General features: G+C 32.8%; 1 protein-coding gene across 1 annotated transcript in view; it reads right to left on the bottom strand.

Annotated features, from left to right (window-relative positions):
- Positions 1–3176: 3176 nt before the first annotated feature.
- The window catches only part of Apoltp (Apolipoprotein lipid transfer particle), a 39758-nt gene continuing 19623 nt past the window's right edge, over positions 3177–23311 (bottom strand). Inside the window, exons 13-21 of the mRNA XM_075293198.1 lie at positions 21954–22575; positions 21295–21882; positions 10293–11973; positions 5981–6150; positions 5760–5849; positions 5106–5671; positions 4844–5044; positions 4086–4776; positions 3177–3424 (exon numbers count right to left, since the gene is read on the bottom strand). Of these exons, the coding sequence (XP_075149313.1) occupies positions 3365–3424; positions 4086–4776; positions 4844–5044; positions 5106–5671; positions 5760–5849; positions 5981–6150; positions 10293–11973; positions 21295–21882; positions 21954–22575 (4669 nt within the window). The 3' untranslated portion in view covers positions 3177–3364. The remainder of the gene's footprint in view (positions 3425–4085; positions 4777–4843; positions 5045–5105; positions 5672–5759; positions 5850–5980; positions 6151–10292; positions 11974–21294; positions 21883–21953; positions 22576–23311) is intronic.

Genomic DNA, 23311 nt, shown 5'->3' with positions numbered 1-23311 from the left:
ATTTTCTATAAAAATAATATTTTAACAAAACTTTCTGCAAAAATAACATTTTGACAAAATTTTCTTTAGAAATAAAACGTTGACAAAATTTTCTATAGAAATAAAATTTTGACAAAATATACTATAGAAATAAAATTTTGACAAAATTTTCTATAGAAATAAAATATTGACAAAATTTTACATAGAATTAAAATTTTGACAAAATTTTTTATAGAAATAAAATGTTGACAAAATTTTCTATGTAAATAAAATTTTGACAAAATTTACTATAGAAGCAAAATTTTGACAAAATTTTCTATAGAAATAAGATTTTAACAAAACTTTCTACAAAAATAAAATTTTGCCAACATTTTCCACAAAAATAAAATTTTAAAAAAATGTTCTACAAAAATAAAATTTTGACAAAATTTTTTTAGAAATAAAATTGTGACCAAGTTGTTTATAGAAATAAAATTTTGACAAAATTTTCTTTAGAAATAAAATATTGACAAAATTTTCGATAGAAATAAAATTTTGACAAAATTTTCCATAGAAATAAGATTTTAACAAAACTTTCTATAGAAATAAGATTTTAACAAAACTTTCTACAAAAATAAAATTTTGACAAAATTTTCTACAAAAATAAAATTTTGAAAAAATGTTCTACAAAAATAAAATTTTGACAAAATTTTCCACAAAAATAAAATTTTGAAAAAAATGTTCTACAAAAATAAAATTTTGACAAAATTTTCTATAGAAATAAAATTTTGACAAAATTGTCTATAGAAATCAAATTTTGACAACATTTTCTATAGAAATAATATTTTGACAAAATTTTCTTTAGAAATAAAATGTTGACAAAATTGTCTATAGAAATAAAATTTTGACAAAATTTACTATAGAAATAAAATTTTAACAAAACTTTCTACAAAAATAAAATTTTGACAAAATTTTCTACAAAAATAAAATTTTAACAAAATTTTCTATTGAAATAAAATTTTAAATATGATTAAAATAAAATGTTGACAAAAAAATTATAGAAATAAAATGTTGACAAAATTTTCTATAGAATTAAAATTTTCACAAACTTTTCTATAGAAATATAATTTTGACATAATTTTCTATAAAAATAAAATTGTGACAACATTTTTTATAGAAATAAAATTTTAATAAAATTTTCTATTGAAATAAAATTTTGACACCATTTTCTATAAAAAAAAAAATTTGGACAAAATTTTCTATAGAAATAAAATTTTGACAAAATTTACTATAGAAATAAAATTTTGACAAAATTTTCTATAAAAATAATATTTTAACAAAACTTTCTGCAAAAATAACATTTTGACAAAATTTTCTTTAGAAATAAAACGTTGACAAAATTTTCTATAGAAATAAAATTTTGACAAAATATACTATAGAAATAAAATTTTGACAAAATTTTCTATAGAAATAAAATATTGACAAAATTTTACATAGAATTAAAATTTTGACAAAATTTTTTATAGAAATAAAATGTTGACAAAATTTTCTATGTAAATAAAATTTTGACAAAATTTACTATAGAAGCAAAATTTTGACAAAATTTTCTATAGAAATAAGATTTTAACAAAACTTTCTACAAAAATAAAATTTTGCCAACATTTTCCACAAAAATAAAATTTTAAAAAAATGTTCTACAAAAATAAAATTTTGACAAAATTTTTTTAGAAATAAAATTGTGACCAAGTTGTTTATAGAAATAAAATTTTGACAAAATTTTCTTTAGAAATAAAATATTGACAAAATTTTCGATAGAAATAAAATTTTGACAAAATTTTCCATAGAAATAAGATTTTAACAAAACTTTCTATAGAAATAAGATTTTAACAAAACTTTCTACAAAAATAAAATTTTGACAAAATTTTCTACAAAAATAAAATTTTGAAAAAATGTTCTACAAAAATAAAATTTTGACAAAATTTTCCACAAAAATAAAATTTTGAAAAAAATGTTCTACAAAAATAAAATTTTGACAAAATTTTCTATAGAAATAAAATTTTGACAAAATTGTCTATAGAAATCAAATTTTGACAACATTTTCTATAGAAATAATATTTTGACAAAATTTTCTTTAGAAATAAAATGTTGACAAAATTGTCTATAGAAATAAAATTTTGACAAAATTTACTATAGAAATAAAATTTTAACAAAACTTTCTACAAAAATAAAATTTTGACAAAATTTTCTACAAAAATAAAATTTTAACAAAATTTTCTATTGAAATAAAATTTTAAATATGATTAAAATAAAATGTTGACAAAAAAATTATAGAAATAAAATGTTGACAAAATTTTCTATAGAATTAAAATTTTCACAAACTTTTCTATAGAAATATAATTTTGACATAATTTTCTATAAAAATAAAATTGTGACAACATTTTTTATAGAAATAAAATTTTAATAAAATTTTCTATTGAAATAAAATTTTGACACCATTTTCTATAAAAAAAAAAATTTGGACAAAATTTTCTATAGAAATAAAATTTGGACAAAATATTCTATAGAAATAAAATTTTGACAAAATTTTCTATAAAAATAAAAATTTGACAAAGTTTTCTATAAAAATAAAATTTTGACATAATTTTCCATACAAATAAAATTTTGACAAAAATTTTTCTATAGAAAGAAAATTAAAATTCTACACATTTGCCATTCAAGGGATATTTATACACCCAGAAACTAGTCGCTAATAGGAGCATTGATAATATATAGTATTGCAAATACTGAAATGAGCATGTAAAATAATAAAATATTTATTTCGAAGACAAAAACATTTTTTCATACTAACTTTAAAAACTTGACAAACATTTCCAAAATGAATGTTTTTAATTTGGTAGATTTATGGAAAAATTTTCTTCAAATTTCGGTACATTATTTTTCGCACGAGTGGCAACCTTGGTTTGCAGGCGCTGTCATGCTTAGATATTGCGGTCCTATTGTCAAGATAATAAATACAGTCGACCTTCCCTGTAATGTATCTATCATTATATGAAAACTTCATTACACAGAAATTTCAGGAGGGACCCATTTGCCATGTGCGCCAAACTACGGTGTGCAGAAAAGCAATCAACTGATTTTTAAGATAAAAATATAAAAATTTTAGATGCCTTCGAAAATCGAACCTATTCTTTCTGTTTCTCCAAAGACAAACAAATTGATTATTCTCAACAAATCGCTCTCTTATTGAGTATTAATATATTTACACACAAATTATAATATATATATTGTTTGGTAAAAAATATTTCTAAGAAAAACATATATAAAAAATCTTAACCTATTTACTAGTTTATGTATATAAGTGGCCCCTGCAAATGTGGGGCGGAAAGGTGGGTTATACCATTTCAAATTAATGGTCCATTTCATTCATATCATCTTCATCCCATTCCCAATCATTGAAATCATTATCCTAGAAGAATAGAAAAAAAAACAAAATAAATTTTTTTATAATGATATTTAAAAAAAAATATATATAAAATATATCAATAGATAAAATTAGTGGAAGTATATATAAAGTCAAATGATCGACAGTCGGATTTTTCAAATTTTGAAAAAAATCGAAAAATCAAAAGGTCAACTTTTTGGTTCTCATTACAGCAGAACACATTTGTCCATAGACTAAAAAGTTAAAATACTTGGAAGCAGCATTACCTTTGAGAATTTGTAAAAATTGTCACAAAAAGTGTAATTCGCAATAAAACATGGCACAGTTTTCTTAAAAAATTAGCTTTTTTTTATAAAAAAAACTATACGAATTTTTTTTTCGTAAAAAATTAGCACAAAAGGTGACAATCTTTTTTATTAAAAAAAAACTATACGAATTAAATCGATTTTTTTCTAAGAAATTTTTTCGAAGAAATTTTGGAACAGCGGTTTCTAATTAGATTTAAATTAACCTCACAATTTAATTGAAAATTAATCCTTGAAATTAACAGCACAGGGAAGAGAAGGGAAGCTTATCTACTATAGAAAGTTTTCCTTGCATACTTTCAGGCGATAAAAAGGCCTGCATGAAAACGCTACGCCATGTAAAGAAACACTATTGAATTGGTGAAAATCCAAATACTTACATAATCATCCAAATCCATTGTCTCCACAGGATAGCTATTTGGTGTACAGGCCATATACGCCACTCCAGTATTATGACCGGAACATTCACATGTATAATTCGCTGCTGGGACTGCACTCTTGGCCACGCGCTTCGCAAATATCGTCGCCAAACGTTTGATGGCATATTTCTTCTCGGGCATAAATTTACGTACACTAAACACTGAACCATTTGTCTCCATGGCCAATGGAGTACATATACCCAAATTACTCTTGGGTATATACAAAGCCTTACGAGTTTCAGCATCACCTTCAGGGAAACGTTTCGAGTAGACCAATTCACGATCCATACCAAAGAAATGGCGAAGTTTTCTCGTTTTCTCGAATTCAAATTCAGTATCGGCTAGAATATGGAGATTAACACCTTCCTCCTGCATGAATTGGAGAATGGAACTATAATCGAAGAGCATATGATGGGCAGCACAATTGCTGCAGGCCAAGAGGATAAAGGTTTTTGAGACTCCAGGGCGGAAATTTAATCTGGAAGCTGTGGATATGGCTTGCAGGATATCGCTGTTGCTATTATTCTGGGTATTGATATGGGCAAAATAGGCTTCCAATTTGTGATAGTCATGGGTGAATACAGAATTGTCATAGTAAATGCTGCGTGGGGCATCAAAGGGAGCAATACCACCAAAGGTTACCACAGCATAGCTATAAGGGGAGGTAAAAGGATATACATTTAAAGGATGCAATTCAAAAATAGTTTTTGTTTTCCTACCGATTATTGGTAATGTGATTGGCCTCTAATTGTTCCTCTATGCTTTCCACAATGGTCATCATACTCTTGTGTTCTGTAAGATTGGTATTGCAAGGCTTGGCTTCGATTATGAAGACCACATCACTGCTGTATGAATTTTCGGAAGAGCTAAGTTCCACAAAGCTACCTTCTGGTACATAGGAGCCATTGGTCAATTTACAGCTGTAAAAATATTAATTATCAAATACCGTCCTCCTTAACCCTCTCTATGATCTATACTTACAATATGCATTTCTCTGGAACTCTCATGGGAATTTTGGCACTAGCACAAGCCTCTATGTAGGCCAAGGCCGCTGTACAAGCTCCCTTATTTGCTGGATTTCCTGGTTTCACTTCATTCGAATTTGTTCCCAAATCTAAGCAAATCTCATAGAAAGGCTTGGGATCCACTGTATCGGCGCAAGCTGACAGCATGCCCGATTTGAAATAATAATCACAAATTGTGCTCACTTCCTCGGGAACTGTTAAGGCCACTGCAGAAGATTTCATTTTCTGGCGGCAACCATTAACACTCCACGAATCGGTGAATTCAGTCATATCCTTGGTAATATTGTTATACGAGGTGGTGTACTCATCATAGGGCTCATTATTCATGGTACCCAAAAGGCCAGCTGTTTGACCAAAATACCAACCACTTACTTCAAACCAACACAAATCGAATTGGACATTACAACTTAAACTGAATTCCGTATCAGAGGTTATGGTCAAAATATCCAGATCTCGGGATATGGTAACTCCACCCAATTTCAAAGGCAAAAGATATTTGGGATCGCCATTAATGGTGATACTCTAAATTTGCCCCACAAAACAAAAAGAAAACAAATCAATTTAATTTTATAAAAAAAAAAAAATAATAAAATTCGTTCTCCACACATACATCACCACCCAAATCAATCTCTATCAGCTCATCATTGGCTATGAAGCTTAGTTTTCTTGTAGAAACCACATCACGGCTGCTAACGTTTACCTGAATCGAAGAAAAATTGCATTCGAAATCAGTGAGAGATAATAACATAAGGTTAAAGGTCAAGCCAATGGCAAAACGATAAGAGCATCCCATTGTCTGGGTCAAAGGTCATCAAAATCGAGATAACTTACCGAAGGTTCCAACAACAACGTGAAATTACCCTGGAAGAAATCGTGACTCAACAAATACGAGCATTGCATATTCCGTTGATTATCGGTCATCTCCTCGAAACGCAGATTCAATCCCACAAATCGTTGATCGAATGTCATATAATGGCGGGAATCTATGATCAAGGCTTGAGCTGAAATTAAGAAGGGAAAATAGGCAACATTAGAGGAAAATATAAATTTCAAATAAACTAATTCAGGCTTTTCTCCCTTTTTCAATATTTTGAAAAATAGAGTTTGCGATTTTTTTGAATTTTTGATTTTTTCGACATTTGATTTTTTCCACATTTGCCAAGTTTTGATCTAAAAGGCAAAAATCGGTTTTTACAAAATTCCCTCTCAAAAATGTATTCGACTTTTTTGAAAAGAAAAGTTGAAGTAAGAGGAAGCACGCTCAAAATAAACGCAGCCAACTGCACTCAAATCGATGATTTAATGGTGGCAAAGGAAAAGAGAGATGTTTGTATGAATTTATTTTGGCATAAGCCGACTATCTTAAACCTTTTTTCGGAGGGTTCAAGTGTGGTTCACTTTGGGTTTAGTGAATAGATAGTTTTGCTGCAAGTAGTAGACGCTGATGAGCAATGTGGTAATTCCGAAACGTGCGTCCATCCAACCTTCTTGCAGTCTATAGGACAAACATTCTTTTCCTCTGTTGGTTAAGCTACTCTTGTATTTTAGTCAACACAATGTTTTAAAGCTGAGATCAAACCAACAAATTTGATTTCTATAAATTTTGTAAAAATTAGAATTTGACCAAGTTTTGACCTAAAAGCCCAAAATATATTTTTACACAATTCCCCCTTCAAAATTTATTAAATTTTTTTCGAAAATTAGGAAATTTGAATTTACAAAATTTTGAAAAAGTCGACGTTATGTTTCACATTACAATCCTTACAACATTCGAATAAATTTCAAAAAAAATCGATTTAACTTGATTTTCAAAAAATCAAATATCGGCTATATGATTTTTTTAGCTTGGAAAAGTCGATTTTTTCAATTTTGACGTAGAAGCCAAAAATCGATTAAAAAAAATCTTAATTACACACTCCCAAATTCTGTCGGAAAGTCGACAGAATTTAGGAGGGGGTAATTTTGAAAACTTTGAAAAAATCGATTTTTCGCTTTTATGCCCAAAGTCTACAACATTCCTTTCATTTTCAGATTTTTCTAATTTTTCCAAAATCTTGAAAGCAAGTTTTAGATTCTTTCACGTAAAAGCAAAAAATCAATATTTACAAAGTTTTCAAAATTTATCTCTTACAAAATTTCCAATAAATTTCAAGTAAATCGTCAATGAGACTCGATTTTCAAAATACTCAAAAATCGATTTTCAATTTTGTTTTTCAAAATTTGGAAAAATCGGGTTTTTCGACTTTGGACGTAAAAGCGAAAAATTGTTTTTCGACTTTGGACGTAAAAGCGAAAAATCGATTTTTTCCACTTTTTTCAAAATTACCCCCTCAAAATTTAGTCGACTTTCCGACTTTTTTGAATGTTGGAGAAGTCGATTTGATCCAAATTTCGAAATTATTGAATTTTCTCATTACAATCTCTACAAGATTCATTTCATTTTCTGACTTTTCTATTTTTTCGCAAAATTTCGAAAGTAAGTTTTAGATTTTTTCGACCTTTGAGGTAAAACAAAAAATTAATATTTACAAAGTTTTCAAAATTTATCTCTCACAAAAGTTCCAATAAATTTCAAGTAAATCGTCAATGAGACTCGATTTCTAAATTACTCAAAAATCGATTTTCATTTTTTTTTTTCAAAATTTGGAAAAATCGGGTTTTTCGAATTTTGCCGACTTTCCGAAATTTTTGAATGTTGGAAAAGTCGATTTTCCAAATTTAAAAAAAAAAATGCATACAATCTCTACAACATTAATTTCATTTTCTGACTTTTCTATTTTTTCGCAAAATTTCGAAAGCGAGTTTTAGATTTTTTCGACGCAAAAGCAAAATTAAATTTTTACAAAGTTTTCAAAATTTCCCTTTCGCGAAAATCGGCTTTTCGTTTATAACTACAATTCCCACAACATTCCAATAAATTACAAGTAAATCGTCGATTAGACCCGATTTTTAAAATACTCAAAATCGATTTTCGAATTTATTAGTCAAAACTTCGAAAAATCGTTTTTGGGCTACGATTTGATCCAAATTTTTCTAGTTTTTCCCAAAATTTCGAAAGTGAGTTTTACGTTTTTTTCTTTGACGTAAACGCATAAAATCATTATTTAAAAAGTTTTCGAAAAGTCAATCTCTCAAAAGTCGACTTTTCGATTCTTATGTCAATCACCACAACATTTCAATAAATTTTGAAGTAAATAGTCGTTTAGACTCGATTTTCAAAATACTCAAAACATTTTTTCGATTATTTTTCAAAATTTGAAAAAACTTATTTTTTCGACTTTGGGCATAAAAGCGAAAACTCGATTTGTACAAATTTTTTAAAATTACCCCCTCCCGAATTCAATCGACTTTCCCACTTTTTTGAATGTGGGAAAAGGCGATTTTTTCTACATTTTGAAAAAGTTGAACTTTCTTGGAAAATTTGATTTTTTTTTATTTTGGGTGTAAAAGCGAAAACTCTAAATTACCCCCTTCCGAATTATGTCGACTTTCCGACTATTTTGAATGTTGGAAAATTGAATTTATTCCAAAGTTTGATAAAGTGGAATTTTCTCTTTCGAATTTCGAAAGCGAGTTTTAGATATTTTCGGTTTTAGATATTTTTTTAAATTTCGAAAGCGAGTTTTAGATATTTTCGTTTTCCTTGGGCATAAAAGCAAAAATTAGATTTTTACAAAGTTCTGAAAATTACCCCCTGCCAAATTCACTCAACTTTCCGATTTTTTTGAAAGTTGGAAAATTGAATATTCCAAATTTTGAAAAGCCAATTTTTCGATTTTCATTACAATACCTACAACATTTCAAAAAATTTCATATATTATCGATTAGACTCAATTTTCAAAAACCTAAAAAATCGATTTTCGATTTTTTCCAAAACATGGAAAAATAAATTTGTCGATGTTTATACCCTCCACCATAGGATGGGGGGGTATATTAACTTTGTCATTCGGTTTGTAACACATCGAAATATTGATCTAAGACCCCATAAAGTATATATATTCTGGGTCGTGGTGAAATTCTGAGTCGATCTGAGCATGTCCGTCCGTCCGTCTGTTGAAATCACGCTAACTTCCGAACGAAACAAGCTATCGACTTGAAACTTGGCACAAGTAGTTGTTATTGATGTAGGTCAGATGGTATTGCAAATGGGCCATTTCGGTCCACTTTTACGTATAGCCCCCATATAAACGGACCCTCTAAGAGAAGCAAATTTCATCCGATCCGGCTGAAATTTGGTGCATGGTATTAGTATATGGCCTCTAACAACCATGCAAAAATTGGTCCACATCGGTTCATAATTATATATAGCCCCCATATAAACCGATCCCCCGATTTGGCTTGCAGAGCCTCTAAGAGAAACAAATTTCATCCGATCCGGCAGAAATTTGGTACATGATGTTAGTATATAGTCTCTAATGACCATGCAAAAATTGGTCCATATCAGTCCATAATTATATATAGCCCCCATATAAACCGATCACCAGATTTGACCTCCGGAGTCTCTTTGAAGACCAAAACTCATCTGATTCAGTTGAAATTTGGTACGTGATATTAATATATGGCCTCAAACACCCATGCAAAAATTGGTCGATATCGGTCCATAATTATATATAGGCCCCATATAAAACGATCCCCAGATTTGACCTCCGGAGCATCTTGGAAGAGCAAAATTCTTCCCATTCGGTTAAAATTTGGTACGTGATGTTAGTATATGGTATCCAACAACCATGCAGGAATTGGTTCCTATCAGTCCATAATTATATATAGCTCCCATATAAACCGATCGCCAGATTTGACCTCCGGTGCCTTTTGGAGAAGCAAAAGTCATCCGATCCGGTCGAAATTTGGTACGTGGTGGTAGTATATGATATTTAACAACCATGCCAAAAGTGGTCCATATCAGTCCATAATCATTTATAGCCCCCATATAAACCGATCCCGTGATTTGGTTTGGAACCTCTTGGAGGAGCAAATTTCATCCGAGTGAGTTGAAGTCTTTCGTAGAAGTTTCTACGCAATCCATGGTGGAGGGTACATAAGATTCGGCCTGGCCGAACTGACGGCCGTATATACTTGTTTTATACTACCACATTTTCAAAACTACCCCCTCTCAAAATTCACCTCCCCCCTCATTACTACTTACAATAGTATGGTGGCAACCATGTCCTTGGATCCAAATGATGTTTCAAATTATAAATGTAACGTATCATCGATGAATTCGTGCTGCTTAAGACATTGTGGATTTTGGCCATAACTCTAAACTCGGGAATTTCTTCAAATCGGGGCGTTTCATTGAAGGCATGCCAGGACATGGGTAATTTCTGTTCCAGATTCATAATACCAGCCTCAGGATCAAATATGAATTTCGTTTTAGCTTCACGATATTTATCAGCAGTTTCCAAAGCATTTGTGGCATAATTGTTGAGTTTGTTCAAGATTAAAGCATACAGCTTATGCAGACGCGCCTCCAATTCCAATTCCTTGGCAACCCATTCCAACTTGGCCAGAACTTCATTGTATTTCTGTATCAATATTTCCACATGTTCGATTTTACGCAATTCCTTTATCTCTTCCCAGATTTCGGTCAAGACCTCATTAAGCTCCTTGCCGAAGGGGACCAATTTGAAGTATTTCTCTTTAAGGAAATTCCAAATAATCACCGAATATTTTCGTATATTGGTCAAAGCATCATGGGATTTGATGTCTCTATACAAACGATCTACATCCTGGGTAAAACTGGAGACCTTATTGAAATAAGGCGATTCGGCCAATTCATTGGTTCTCTTGTAAATAAAGTCGAATAACTCCTTGCTTAGATCCCACAAGGTGGACTCCAATTGACTCATGAATTTGAATACATGTGGTTCGATCTTCTTGAAAACGCCTGTCCAATAATTATTCAACATAGTCCATGATCTATTCCACAAGTTCTGGACATATTTGATAAAGGAAATGTGCAAATCTTTGACAAAGCGATCGTATTTGTGAACACCTTGCTCCAATAGCTCAGAGACATATTGCAAAGAGTCACCTCGGAAGAAACGGCCAATAGTTTTTAAAAATTCATTATAGGACTTTTTGATGTTCTCAATCAACCATAAGATGCTCTCCCTTAAGGCCTTGCCCGATTCTCCCATGGTCTGCCATAATTCAGAGAATATCTTTGGCAATGATTCAATATGATCCTTAATGGCCAATTCGTCAAGAATGGCCAGAATAAAGGATATCACATCCTTGATATAGAAGTCATTAGCCTCATACGATTCATTGATGAAGTTGGACAATTCTGTGATATCATCTTCCAATTCTCCCAATTCACGCATATCATCGAAGAAAGCCGAGTTGTAACGTTTCGAAGTATCCCAAATGATTTCCAAGGATTCTACAGCTTCCGTGTATATAGCCTTTACCCAGAAATCCAAACCATCTGAGAAGGAGCTAAATATACTCTTACACACTGTGACAACCTTATTCTTCAATTCATTGCGTACTTTTGGCCGCCAATGGAATCGACCCGTTACCAAACGAGAATGATTCATCTTCAGATAGGAACTTATATCAATAATTCGTATATCCTCATAATTACGCCATACATCAAGATAGGCACTGCGAGAATCGGGTATTGTTCCCACCAACTGTAGATTTTGACTATCATCTTCTGTCAGATTGACTTCGGCTCGCAGGTATTTATTCTGGAGATCGATAAAGATGTAGCCAGTATTATTGGTTTCTGGAGTATCCCAAACAGAGGCATTGAGACCGTAGATGGGATATTTGGCAGTGGGTATGGCCCATAGGCGAATGCAACGTGAGGGTGTGACACGCTAGAAGTAGATGGAAAAGTATTTTGTTTTAAACCGAGTGGGTATTAAATGAAATTAATCCAAAATAAAATTTAGTTTATTAAATTTAAAAAATATATATTTAATTTTATTTATGTAAATTTTTCAGTAATTTAATCTGGATTAGTTAATTAAATTAAAACAAAAATTAATATTTAATTTTCTTAATGTACGTTTTTAGTTCATTTAATCAATGTTATGTTAATTTAATTTCATATTATTAGTAAAAGCAATTTAACAAACAAAAAAAAAAATAATTTGAATAAAAGGCAATACATTTAATTTAATTAACACGTTGACTGCCAAGGCCATTTTCAGAAAACTGGCCAAAAATGATATTTTGATTTTTTCACATTATATTACTACGAGTTATCTCGTAGTTGGCTTCCTGGAAGGGAAATCGCCTTACGAGTTATCTCGTAGTTAATAAACGTAGTTAGTCAACGTGTTAATAAACAATACAAACTAAATTTGTTTAATATTAGATTAATATTATGAAACAAATTTGATTACATAAATTTAAAATAAATTAATATTGTGTTTAATTTAATATTTTATAATTTTTAAATTTATTTATTCAAAATCAACCAAAGCAATTAAAATAATTTGAACAAAACAAACCATTAAATAACTATAGGTCCCCTCTGTGAGGAGGAGCTATTACACACTTATTTGAATTGAATTAGTTGTCGGATTTTTTTATTCCTAAGATAACCGAAGTTTTAATATTTGTCAGAAATTTCATTGAATCCAAAGATTTGGATCCTATAGATTATGACTCAAAGACACCACTTCCTAGCTAAAATAAAAATGGAAGTTGTTCCCGGGATCCCCCATCAATTTTTTTCACTTCAGATGAAGTCGTGGACTAGTCTTAGAACATAAGATCTTTGGCGGTTTATAGTTAAAATTTAAATTTTGGATAATTAAATGTTACAAAAAAGAAAAAAATTAACAAAAAAGTAAAAAAACTATAAAAATAATATTAACAAGGCCGAAGCTTATGTACCCTCCACCATGGATTGCGCAGAAACTTCTATTGAAGCCGATGGCAAGGTATCTTAAAACTTCCTAACAATATAAATATACCACATGGTCCATACGTGGTATATATTAAACTACAAAAGGGCCGATTAAATACGTATATAATTAAGTTTAAAGTTTCTATAGAAATAAAATTTTGACATTTTCTATAGAAATAAAATTTTGACAAAATTTTCTATAGAAATAAAATTTGGAAAAAAATTTCTATAGAAATCAAATTTGGAAAAAATTTTCTATAGAAATAAAATTTTGTCAAAATTTTCTATAGAAATAAAATTTGGAAAAAATTTTCTATAGAAATAAAATTTTGGTAGATTATTTTTGGCTCGAGTGGCAACCATGATTATGAACCGATATGTACCAATTTTTGTGTGATTGGGGATCGGCTATATATAACCATAGACCGATATGGACCAATTTTGGCATGGTTATTAGCGGCCTTATACTAACACCACGTTGCAAATTTCAACCGGATCGGATGAATTTTGCTCCTCCAAGAGGCTCCGGAGATCAAATCTGGAGAACTGTTTATATGGGGGCTATATATAATTATGGACCGATATGGACCAGTTCTTGCGTGTTTGTTAGAGACCACATTCTAACACCATGTTCCAAATTTCAACCGGATCGGATGAATTTTGCTCCTCCAAGAGGCTCCGGAGGACAAATCTGGGGATCGATTTATATGGGGGCTATATATAATTATGGACCGATATGGACCAATTCTTGCATGGTTGTTAGAGACCATATACTAACACCACGTACCAAATTTCAACCGGATCGGATGAATTTTGCTCCTCTAAGAGGCTCCGGAGGTCAAATCTGGGGATCGGCTTATATGGGGGCTATATATAATTATGGACTGATATGAACCAATTCATGCATGGTTGTTGGATACCATATACTAACATCACGTACCAAATTTAAACCGAATCCGATGAATTTAACTCTTCCAAGGGTTCCGGAGGTCAAAAATGTGGATCGGTTTATATGGGGGCTATATATGATTATAGACTGATATGGACCACTTTTGGCATGGTTGTTAAATATCATATACTACCGCCACGTACCAAATTTCAACCAGATCGGATGAATTTTGCTTCTCCACAAGACACCGGAGGTCAAATCTGGGGATCGGTTTATATGGGGGCTATATATAATTATGGACTGATATGAACCAATTCATGCATGGTTGTTGGATACCATATACTAACATCACGTACCAAATTTCAACCGAATGGGAAGAATTTTGCTCTTCCAAGATGCTCCGGAGGTCAAATCTGAGGATCGCTTTATATGGGGGCTATACATAATTATGGACCGATTTCGACCAATTTTGGGTGTTTGATGCCATATAAAGGGTGATTCTTTTGAGGTTAGGATTTTCATGCATTAGTATTTGACAGATCACGTGGGATTTCAGACATGGTGTCAAAGAGAAAGATGCTCAGTATGCTTTGACATTTCATCATGAATAGACTTACTAACGAGCCACAACGTCGAATTTTCAGTGAATGGGCCCTAGAAAAGTTGGCAGAAAATCCGCTTTTTTATCGACAAATTTTGTTCAGCGATGAGGCTCATTTCTGGTTGAATGGCTACGTAAATAAGCAAAATTGCCGCATTTGGAGTGAAGAGCAACCAGAAGCTGTTCAAGAACTGCCCATGCATCCCGAAAAATGCACTGTTTGGTGTGGTTTGTACGCTGGTGGAATCATTGGACCGTATTTTTTCAAAGATGCTGTTGGACGCAACGTTACGGTGAATGGCGATCGCTATCGTTCGATGCTAACAAACTTTTTGTTGCCAAAAATGGAAGAACTGAACTTGGTTGACATGTGGTTTCAACAAGATGGCGCTACATGCCACACAGCTCGCGATTCTATGGCCATTTTGAGGGAAAACTTCGGAGAACAATTCATCTCAAGAAATGGACCGGTAAGTTGGCCACCAAGATCATGCGATTTGACGCCTTTAGACTATTTTTTGTGGGGCTACGTCAAGTCTAAAGTCTACAGAAATAAGCCAGCAACTATTCCAGCTTTGGAAGACAACATTTCCGAAGAAATTCGGGCTATTCCGGCCGAAATGCTCGAAAAAGTTGCCCAAAATTGGACTTTCCGAATGGACCACCTAAGACGCAGCCGCGGTCAACATTTAAATGAAATTATCTTCAAAAAGTAAATGTCATGGACCAATCTAACGTTTTAAATAAAGAACCGATGAGATTTTGCAAATTTTATGCGTTTTTAAAAAAAAAAAAGTTATCAAGCTCTTAACAAATCACCCTTTATTAACACCACGTACCAAAAATAAACTGAATCATATGAATTTTGGTCTTCCAAGAGGCTCCGGAGGTCAAATCTGACGATCGGTTTATATGGGGGCTATATATAATTATGGACCGATGTGGGCCATTTTTTCATGGTTATTAGAGGCCATATACTAACACCATGTACCAAATTTCAGCCGGATCGGATGAAATTTACTTCTCTTACAGGCTCCGCAAGCCAAATATGGGGATCGGTTTATATGGGGGCTATATATAATTATGGACCGATGTGGACAAATTTGTTCATATTTATTGGAGGCCATATACTAACACCATGTACCAAATTTCAGCCGGATCGAATGAAAAATGCTTCTCTTAGAGGTTCCGCAAGCCAAATCTGGGGGTCCGTTTATATGGGGGCTATACGTAAAAGTGGACCAATATGGCACATTTGCAATACCATCCGACCTACATCAATAACAACTACTTGTGCCAAGTTTCAAGTCGATAGCTTGTTTCATTCGGTAGTTAGCGTGATTTCAACAGACGGACGGACGGACGGACGGACGGACATTCTCAGATCGACTCAGAATTTCATTACGACCCAGAATATATATACTTTATGGGGTCTTAGAGCAATATTTCGATGTGTTACAAACGGAATGACAAAGTTAATATACCCCCATCCTATGGTGGAGGGTATAAAAATTTTAAAATAGCCCTTTAAAAGTATGAAAAAAAAGCGAGTTATAAAAAATTAAATTAAAAGAACTTCCTGAAAGTTACAATAAAGAAAATCTCTGGCAGTACATTTTTTGAAGTGCTTTTAAAGTTGTGCCTTTCCAAGTTTTTCTTGCAGGGTGGTTTGGAGAAGAGTACGAAAATTTTCATTGAAAATACAATTTGTGAGACATACTTGGAATAAAGAAAAATTCATTGGGCTGTGGAATTTTTTTTCTTTAAAAGATAAACTTAACCTTAGGATAGGCGATAAGCTTTCGATCACTAAGCGCTCAAAGTCAAATTTGGTCTGGCCAGACCAAGTAGTCTATCCTAGGGTTAACCAGAATAATTTGTTTCAAAAAAAAAAAAAATAAGTTAATTTTAGTATGAATTGAACTCGAGATAATCTATATGAAAAGATTGCACCAACCAATAGCCTATTGGGGGTTTCACTTAGATTACAGAGTTTTTGCTTAACTCTGTTTTCAATCCCACCATCTTACAGTCGAACACATGACCATCCATGATTTTGGACATTTCCTTTATAGTAAAGAAATTGCCAATTAATTAGGAACATCGCCAGCACAGTCAGTCAGGAATCAGTCTCGGCAACAAAAAAAAAATTTCTCATATTTATGGTACAGATTGGAGTCAAACCAACGACCTAAGCATTACCTTAGATACAATTTTCGTATGATTCCCAAAAATAGTAAGAATGAACTACGGTATGGTTAAACTGCTTGTGATTTGGCGCCAATGATTTTCTTCTTTACTTTTGGTTCGTTTTTAATTCATTTTGGTTCTATGAGAGAGGGTGTAATTTCAAAAGGGTGTGTTAGAAATTCAAAAATCTCAGTAAATTCTCGTTATTTTAACAACGCACTATAGAAGTATCAAAAATGGAATAACATTTAGTTCAAATTTCGCACGAGATAATTCATTCTTGAAATCAAACAGATCACTTTTTTCCTGTTTAGATAATGAGACCATTTGTAGCTGTTCATTGTGATATCTCTCCTAAGATATTTAAATGCCCAGTTGTGTCAATTGAGAAATGACACAACATCGAAGACAATGTGCAAAGGCACATTTCAAATATTTAACCAAATCATAAGTCCATTGTGAACTTTTGTTGTTTTAAATAGAAGAGTCCTACCCCCATATTCATAAAAGTTAAAGTAAACCTACTATTACCATACGAATTCCTTCCATAGACTGTCAGTAAATTATTATGAATATGGGCCTAGTGCCTTATAAAATTGGGCCTCTCGTTTGTAAATTAGACACAACGCTATGAATGACAGGATTGTACTCTTCACAGATTCTATGGTTAGATCATTTAAAAAATGGTATCCCATCCTGTTCATAGTCGAGATTAAATGATCGATAAGACCTTAAGTGCCATTAGTCGCCCCAAAAGCAGACATAGACTAAAACAAGTATATACGGCGGTAAGTTCGGCCAGGCCGAATCTTATGTACCCTCCACCATGGATTGCGTAGAAACTTCTACGAAAGACTGTCATCCACAATCGAATTAATTGGGTTGTGGTATCTTAAAACTTCTTAACATCGTTTTCTAAATTGTGAGTTAGTTCATACGTGGTATATATTAGACAAAAAAGTTATGTATAGGTAAGTCTACAAATAATTACGAATCGATATGGACTTTTGCACGGTACGTAGAGAGCGAGAATTGAAATATGGGGGTCGCTTATATGTGGGCTATATACAATTATGAACTTGATATAGACCAATTTTTGTGTGATTGGGGATCTGAGGGCTATATATAACTATAGACCGATATGGACCTAGTTAGGCATGGTTGTTAACGGCCTTATACTAGCACAATGTACCAAATTTCAACTGACTCGGATAAAATTTCGTCCTCCAAGTAGCTCCAAAACCAAATCTCGGGATCGGTTTATATGGGGCTATATATAATTATGGACTGATATGGACCACTTTTGGCATGGTTGTTAAATATCATTTACTAACATCACGTACTAAATTTCAACCGAATCGGATGAATTTTGCTCTTCCAAAGGGCTCCGGAGGTCAAATCTGGGGATCGGTTTATATGGGTGCTATATATAATTATGGACTGATATGAACCAATTCCTGCATGGTTGGTGGATACCATATACTAACATCACGTACCAAATTTCAATCGTATCGGATGAATTTTGCTCTTCCAAGGGGCTCCGGAGGTCAAATCTGGGGATCGGTTTATATGGGGCCTATATATAATTATTGACCGATTTCGACCAATTTTTGCATGGGTATTTGAGGCCATATATTACGCAACGTACCAAATTTCAACCGAATCGGATGAATTTTGCTCTTCCAAGGGGCTCCGGAGGCCAAATCTGGGGATCGGTTTATATGGGGGCTATATATAATTACGGACCGATTTCGACCAATTTTTGCATGGGTATTTGAGGCCATATACTAACACCATGTACCAAATTTCAGCCGGATCGGCTGAAATTTGTTTCTCTTAGAGGCTCCGAACGCCAAATCGGGGAATGGGTTTATATGGGGGCTATATATAATTATTGACCGATGTGAACCAATTTTTGCATGCTTGTTAGAGACCATATACTAACACCCTATACCAAATTTCAGCCATATCGGATGAAATTTGCTTCTCTTAGAGGCTCGGCAAGCCAAATCGGGGGATCGGTTTATATGGAGGCTATATATAATTATGGACCGATGTGGACCAATTTTTGCATGGTTGTTAGAAACCATATACCAACACCAGTACCAAATTTCAGCCGGATCGGATGAAATTTGCTTCTCTTAGAGCAATCACAAGCCAAATTTGGGGGTCCGTTTATATGGAGGCTATATATAATTATGGACCGATGTGGACCAATTTTTGCATGGTTGTTAGAGACCATATACCAACACCATGTACCAAATTTCAGCCGGATCGGATGAAATTTGCTTCTCTTAGAGCAATCACAAGCAAAATTTGGGGGTCCGTTTATATGGGGGCTATACGTAAAAGTGGACCGATATGGCCCATTTGCAATACCATCTGACCTACATCAATAACATGTACTTGTGCCAAGTTTCAAGTCGATAGCTTGTTTCGTTCGGAAGTTAGCGTGATTTCAACAGACGGATGGACGGAGTGGCTCAGATCGACTCAGAATTTCACCACGACCCAGAATATATATATACTTTATGGGGTCTTAGAGCAATATTTCAATGTGTTACAAACGGACACATCCTATGGTAGGGGGTATAAAAACGACCCAATGGCCTGAACAATGTAGCACAATTGCAGTGAGTTGTGTTAAGCATCTCTAACGTAGTTGGATTATCTGATCATATGTGTCAATTGTGAATTTTTTATATCAAAGGTTTCTATTCACTTATATTTTTAGAGATTTTTATTATAGTTAAGTCTGATTAACTTGACACAGTGAGTGGAAGCGCTGAGGCATTGATAATATATCAAAGAAAATAACTCATGGGCCTTTCAGAGGGCATTTTACTCAATGTTTAAGGGGAACACCAAAATTGTCGAAATAAATTCGATCCCCAAAATCGACTGCGAATTTTACCATTTACTGCAATAGAAGGAGGTACGAACTGGCAAACTCGGACAAGTATTAGGTCTACATTTTCTAAAGAATTTTCGAGTTTTTTTCTTGGTATGAAGTGCCGAAAGAAGCAATACTAGAAATTTACAAAAAAAAAATAAGAACAAAAATTTTGCCAATATTCAACACCCCCCTTTCTCTCTCTTCTCCATTACCCAAAATACCCTTAAGATTAAAACAAATACAAAAAATATAATTCGATTTTTTTTTTCATAAATATATTCATTTATTTTTCTTTTCTTTAATACTTTTACTTATATCATTAAAAAAATTTATTAAAAAAAATGAAATTTTATTATTGTTTCAGTGTTTTGTTTTTAATGATGCTAAAGACTTCCATCAAGGGTAATTCATCATCCATAGAGATAAGCTTTGGTCTAAATATATATTTGTTTTTTTTTTCGTTTAAATTTTTGGTGAATTATTATTTTTGTGTTAATTGGTAAAGTAAATCATTTTTTTAACTTGTGGAATTTCTTATCCGTTGCAATTTCTGTCATTTTCCATAATTATGCTGATAGATGATAAGAGAGGGGAACCAAGGCCAGCATAGATAACATAAAGTGAAGTTCAGGGATTATCGTTCCGAGCGAGAGAGCAAGAATTCAAAAAAGCTTATCTTAGTGATAAGAAAGAGAGTATAAAAGCCATGCATTTTGGGGATTTATTCGTCAGTTCCATTGCGAGCTGCATTGCAAGAGGACAAGGTAAGGGAATATTATTGCACAAAAAGACTATGGAAATGATTTATCCTTGATATTTGTTAAAATGTAAAAATTCAAATACAAATTTCGAAATGTCTTTTATGCAATAATATCCCTTTATATGAAATATTTTTATGTTCTCTTCCAAATTGAATTTGTCCTTTGATATCCTTTATAACAGTAAAAGCTTTTTTGCAATTCAATTTTAGGTCCTTTTTTCCTTTTGTGCTTTCAGTATAAATCTTATCTCTTATACAGAAAGCCTTGACTTCCAAAGCTCTCAATTAAAAATGTACTTGCCCAGCTTTATGTAAGCTTCTCCATAGTTTTTTTCTCTATCATTCTATCTCTTGTGTGTTTCCCCAAAGCTTGCTCTTTAATACTCTCTTTTCGTTGTTTGTTTTGTGTTCCTGTAAAAATCCTTTGGTGCTTTCTAAAGAAATCTTAAAGCTTTTAAAAAAACAAAATAAATTTAAATACATTTTCCCTTCAACGATAAAATTTTTCCTTTTTCCGTTTTTTTTTTTTTGGTTGAATTGTGGTGAGAATAGAGAAATAGAGAAAGTAAGGAGGGGTTTTTGGTATTGTTGTTTTTGTTTTTTTCTTTGTTGACATTGGTGGTTAATTTCGTTTACATTTTTCGTTTATTATTAAAAAATAAATTTATAGTTAATAATTCATTTTTTGTTTTCTTTTGGTTTAATTTATAGCTACAATCAAATGCATAATTTTTGTCATTGGTTTTTTTGTAATCTTTTGTATTGTTGTTGTTGTTCATATAAATTAATTAAAACAATTTGTCATTTTGTTCTCTCTCTTTTTGTGTTACATTTCATTTAACGTTTTTTTTTTTGTGTTGCTTATTGTTCGCTTCGCTTCACTTCAGATCAAAACTCGAACGTTCTATTAATTTTAAAACTGCGTATTCTAGCTAAGATACTTACAATATACTCAAATTCTTTGTCTTCGAGATTGAGAAGGGCCAAAAGTTGCCCACTCTTTTCGGTGAAATATTGTTTCTTATATGAGGCCGTGGCTTCGGTCTTATAATGTTCGGGTCTTGCGGCCATGGAGCCATTGAATTGGAGATCTATGTCAGAGGCTTGATGATTGCCATACAAGTGGACGGTGTAATTGGTATGGCCCAATTGGGATTCCAGATCCTTGATTAGGGCACCCAATTTAATGGCATGACTGTCATCGTTGGCATAATCGATGACCAAATTGGTGTCCAATAATTCAACCTTACCGCGATAGTATTTGCCCTTGAATGTAATATCCTTTTCCAAATAGGGATGACCAATGGTGAATACAAAGGTCTGATGATCCAAGTCCACACCCTCGGTGAGAGGTTGTTTCTGCCATACCAAATCGGTGCGTACAGACTTCATGTCTTCGTCCAAGTAATTGTTCCACTTGAGGACACCATTGGCTTTTAATTTATCATCGTTAAAGGTATAGGATCCCTCGGTGGATAGATTACGTTTGGGATAAGAAAGATCTACCTTATAGGCATGGGACACAACTCCATCCTAGGGAAAAAAAGAATTTTTATTATTATTCACTCTGTTTTTCTCTCTCTCTCTTTCCCTCTCTAACTTACCGTGGTCTGATTACTCAATTCCAAATTATATGCCACCCAAGCATCTTCGGTCAATTCCAAACGACTATGGGACTTAATCTTATTTGGTTCACTATCATCATAGCTTGTGGTCCATACAACTGTACGATTTGGATGACTGGCCACCAATTTCAAATCATGACCATTAGGCTTGGTAACATGAGTTAATTCACCAGATAATTTGAAATTACCAGCATTCTTCAGTTCATAGACTTCCAAACGTTTGACATCGACCAATTCCTCTGGTTTAGTTTTATCCTGCTTGTTCACATATTTAATACCCAAAGGTTTCATTTCATTTTCCAGTGTAATATCTTTGGTAATAGTTTGTACTTGACCCTTGGTATCTTTTACGGATTTATAGACACCACTCAATACTTGTTTATCGTTGTATTTGGCCTTGATGAAACCATTGTCATTGTTGTTCTTTTCCCTAAGGGAATATTCAATTTCGGCACGATGGCGACTTAGCAAAGGTACTTCGATTTCAATGTTACCCTTAGCTTCGGATTGTCCGGCACCCTTTTCATTGTATGTGCTCTGGGATTTGAAGAAGGCCTTGTCAGAGGGCCAGCTAGCTTGGGCGTGACGTGTGGTCTTGGGTCTGGAATAATAAGAAAATTTTTAAAAAATGATCAAGGAAATTTTAGGAGTCTAAATTTTCGGACTTCTAGCTTTTGTTTAAAATTTATAAATAAAAAAATGAAATCATTGATTAGCAAATCAATGGCTATTAAAAATATTTATCTGAATGAAAGCGATACCAGATATATTGGTTCCAGAACCTACTTCGAAAGAGTGGAATGCACGCGGCGAATGTGTTCCGAAGAAGACTAACTGGTTTTGAGGGATTCAAATGATGTGATTAAAATTCACTTTATTTTTTGGTTTCCAAACATTTGCCGTTTTGCAGGCCTAGCGAAAAACTAATTTTCAGTCAGGCTGTGCTCCGAAGAAGGCTAACTGGTTTTGAGGGATTCACATGATGTGATTAAAATTCACTTTATTTTTTGGTTTCAAAGCATTTGCCTTTTTGCAGGCCTAGCGAAAAACTAATTTTCAGTCAGGTTGGACAATCCCTGAGTAAGAGCAATGAATTAAAAACAGCAGTAAGGAGGACGCAATCGCCACAATGAAGGCCTTTTTGCAGGCCTAGCGAAAACCTAGTTTTCTTACCATTTGGGAGAAGAATGAAGATGATTTTGAGAAATAGACAAATAAATCGGGAATTTTCCATGATGCGGGATTTTTCTTTTTGACTAAATAATAAACGAATCTCTCTCGCACTCTTCAATATAGACCGTATTACTGAAGGATTTGTATTACATGACCCTGTTCAA

Source organism: Haematobia irritans, chromosome 2, assembly GCF_050003625.1.
Source record: "Haematobia irritans isolate KBUSLIRL chromosome 2, ASM5000362v1, whole genome shotgun sequence".
In the NCBI taxonomy this organism is placed as follows: Eukaryota; Metazoa; Arthropoda; class Insecta; order Diptera; family Muscidae; genus Haematobia; species Haematobia irritans.
The sequence above is the reverse complement of the archived record's forward strand: the minus strand, read 5'-3'. Positions and strand labels throughout refer to the sequence as shown.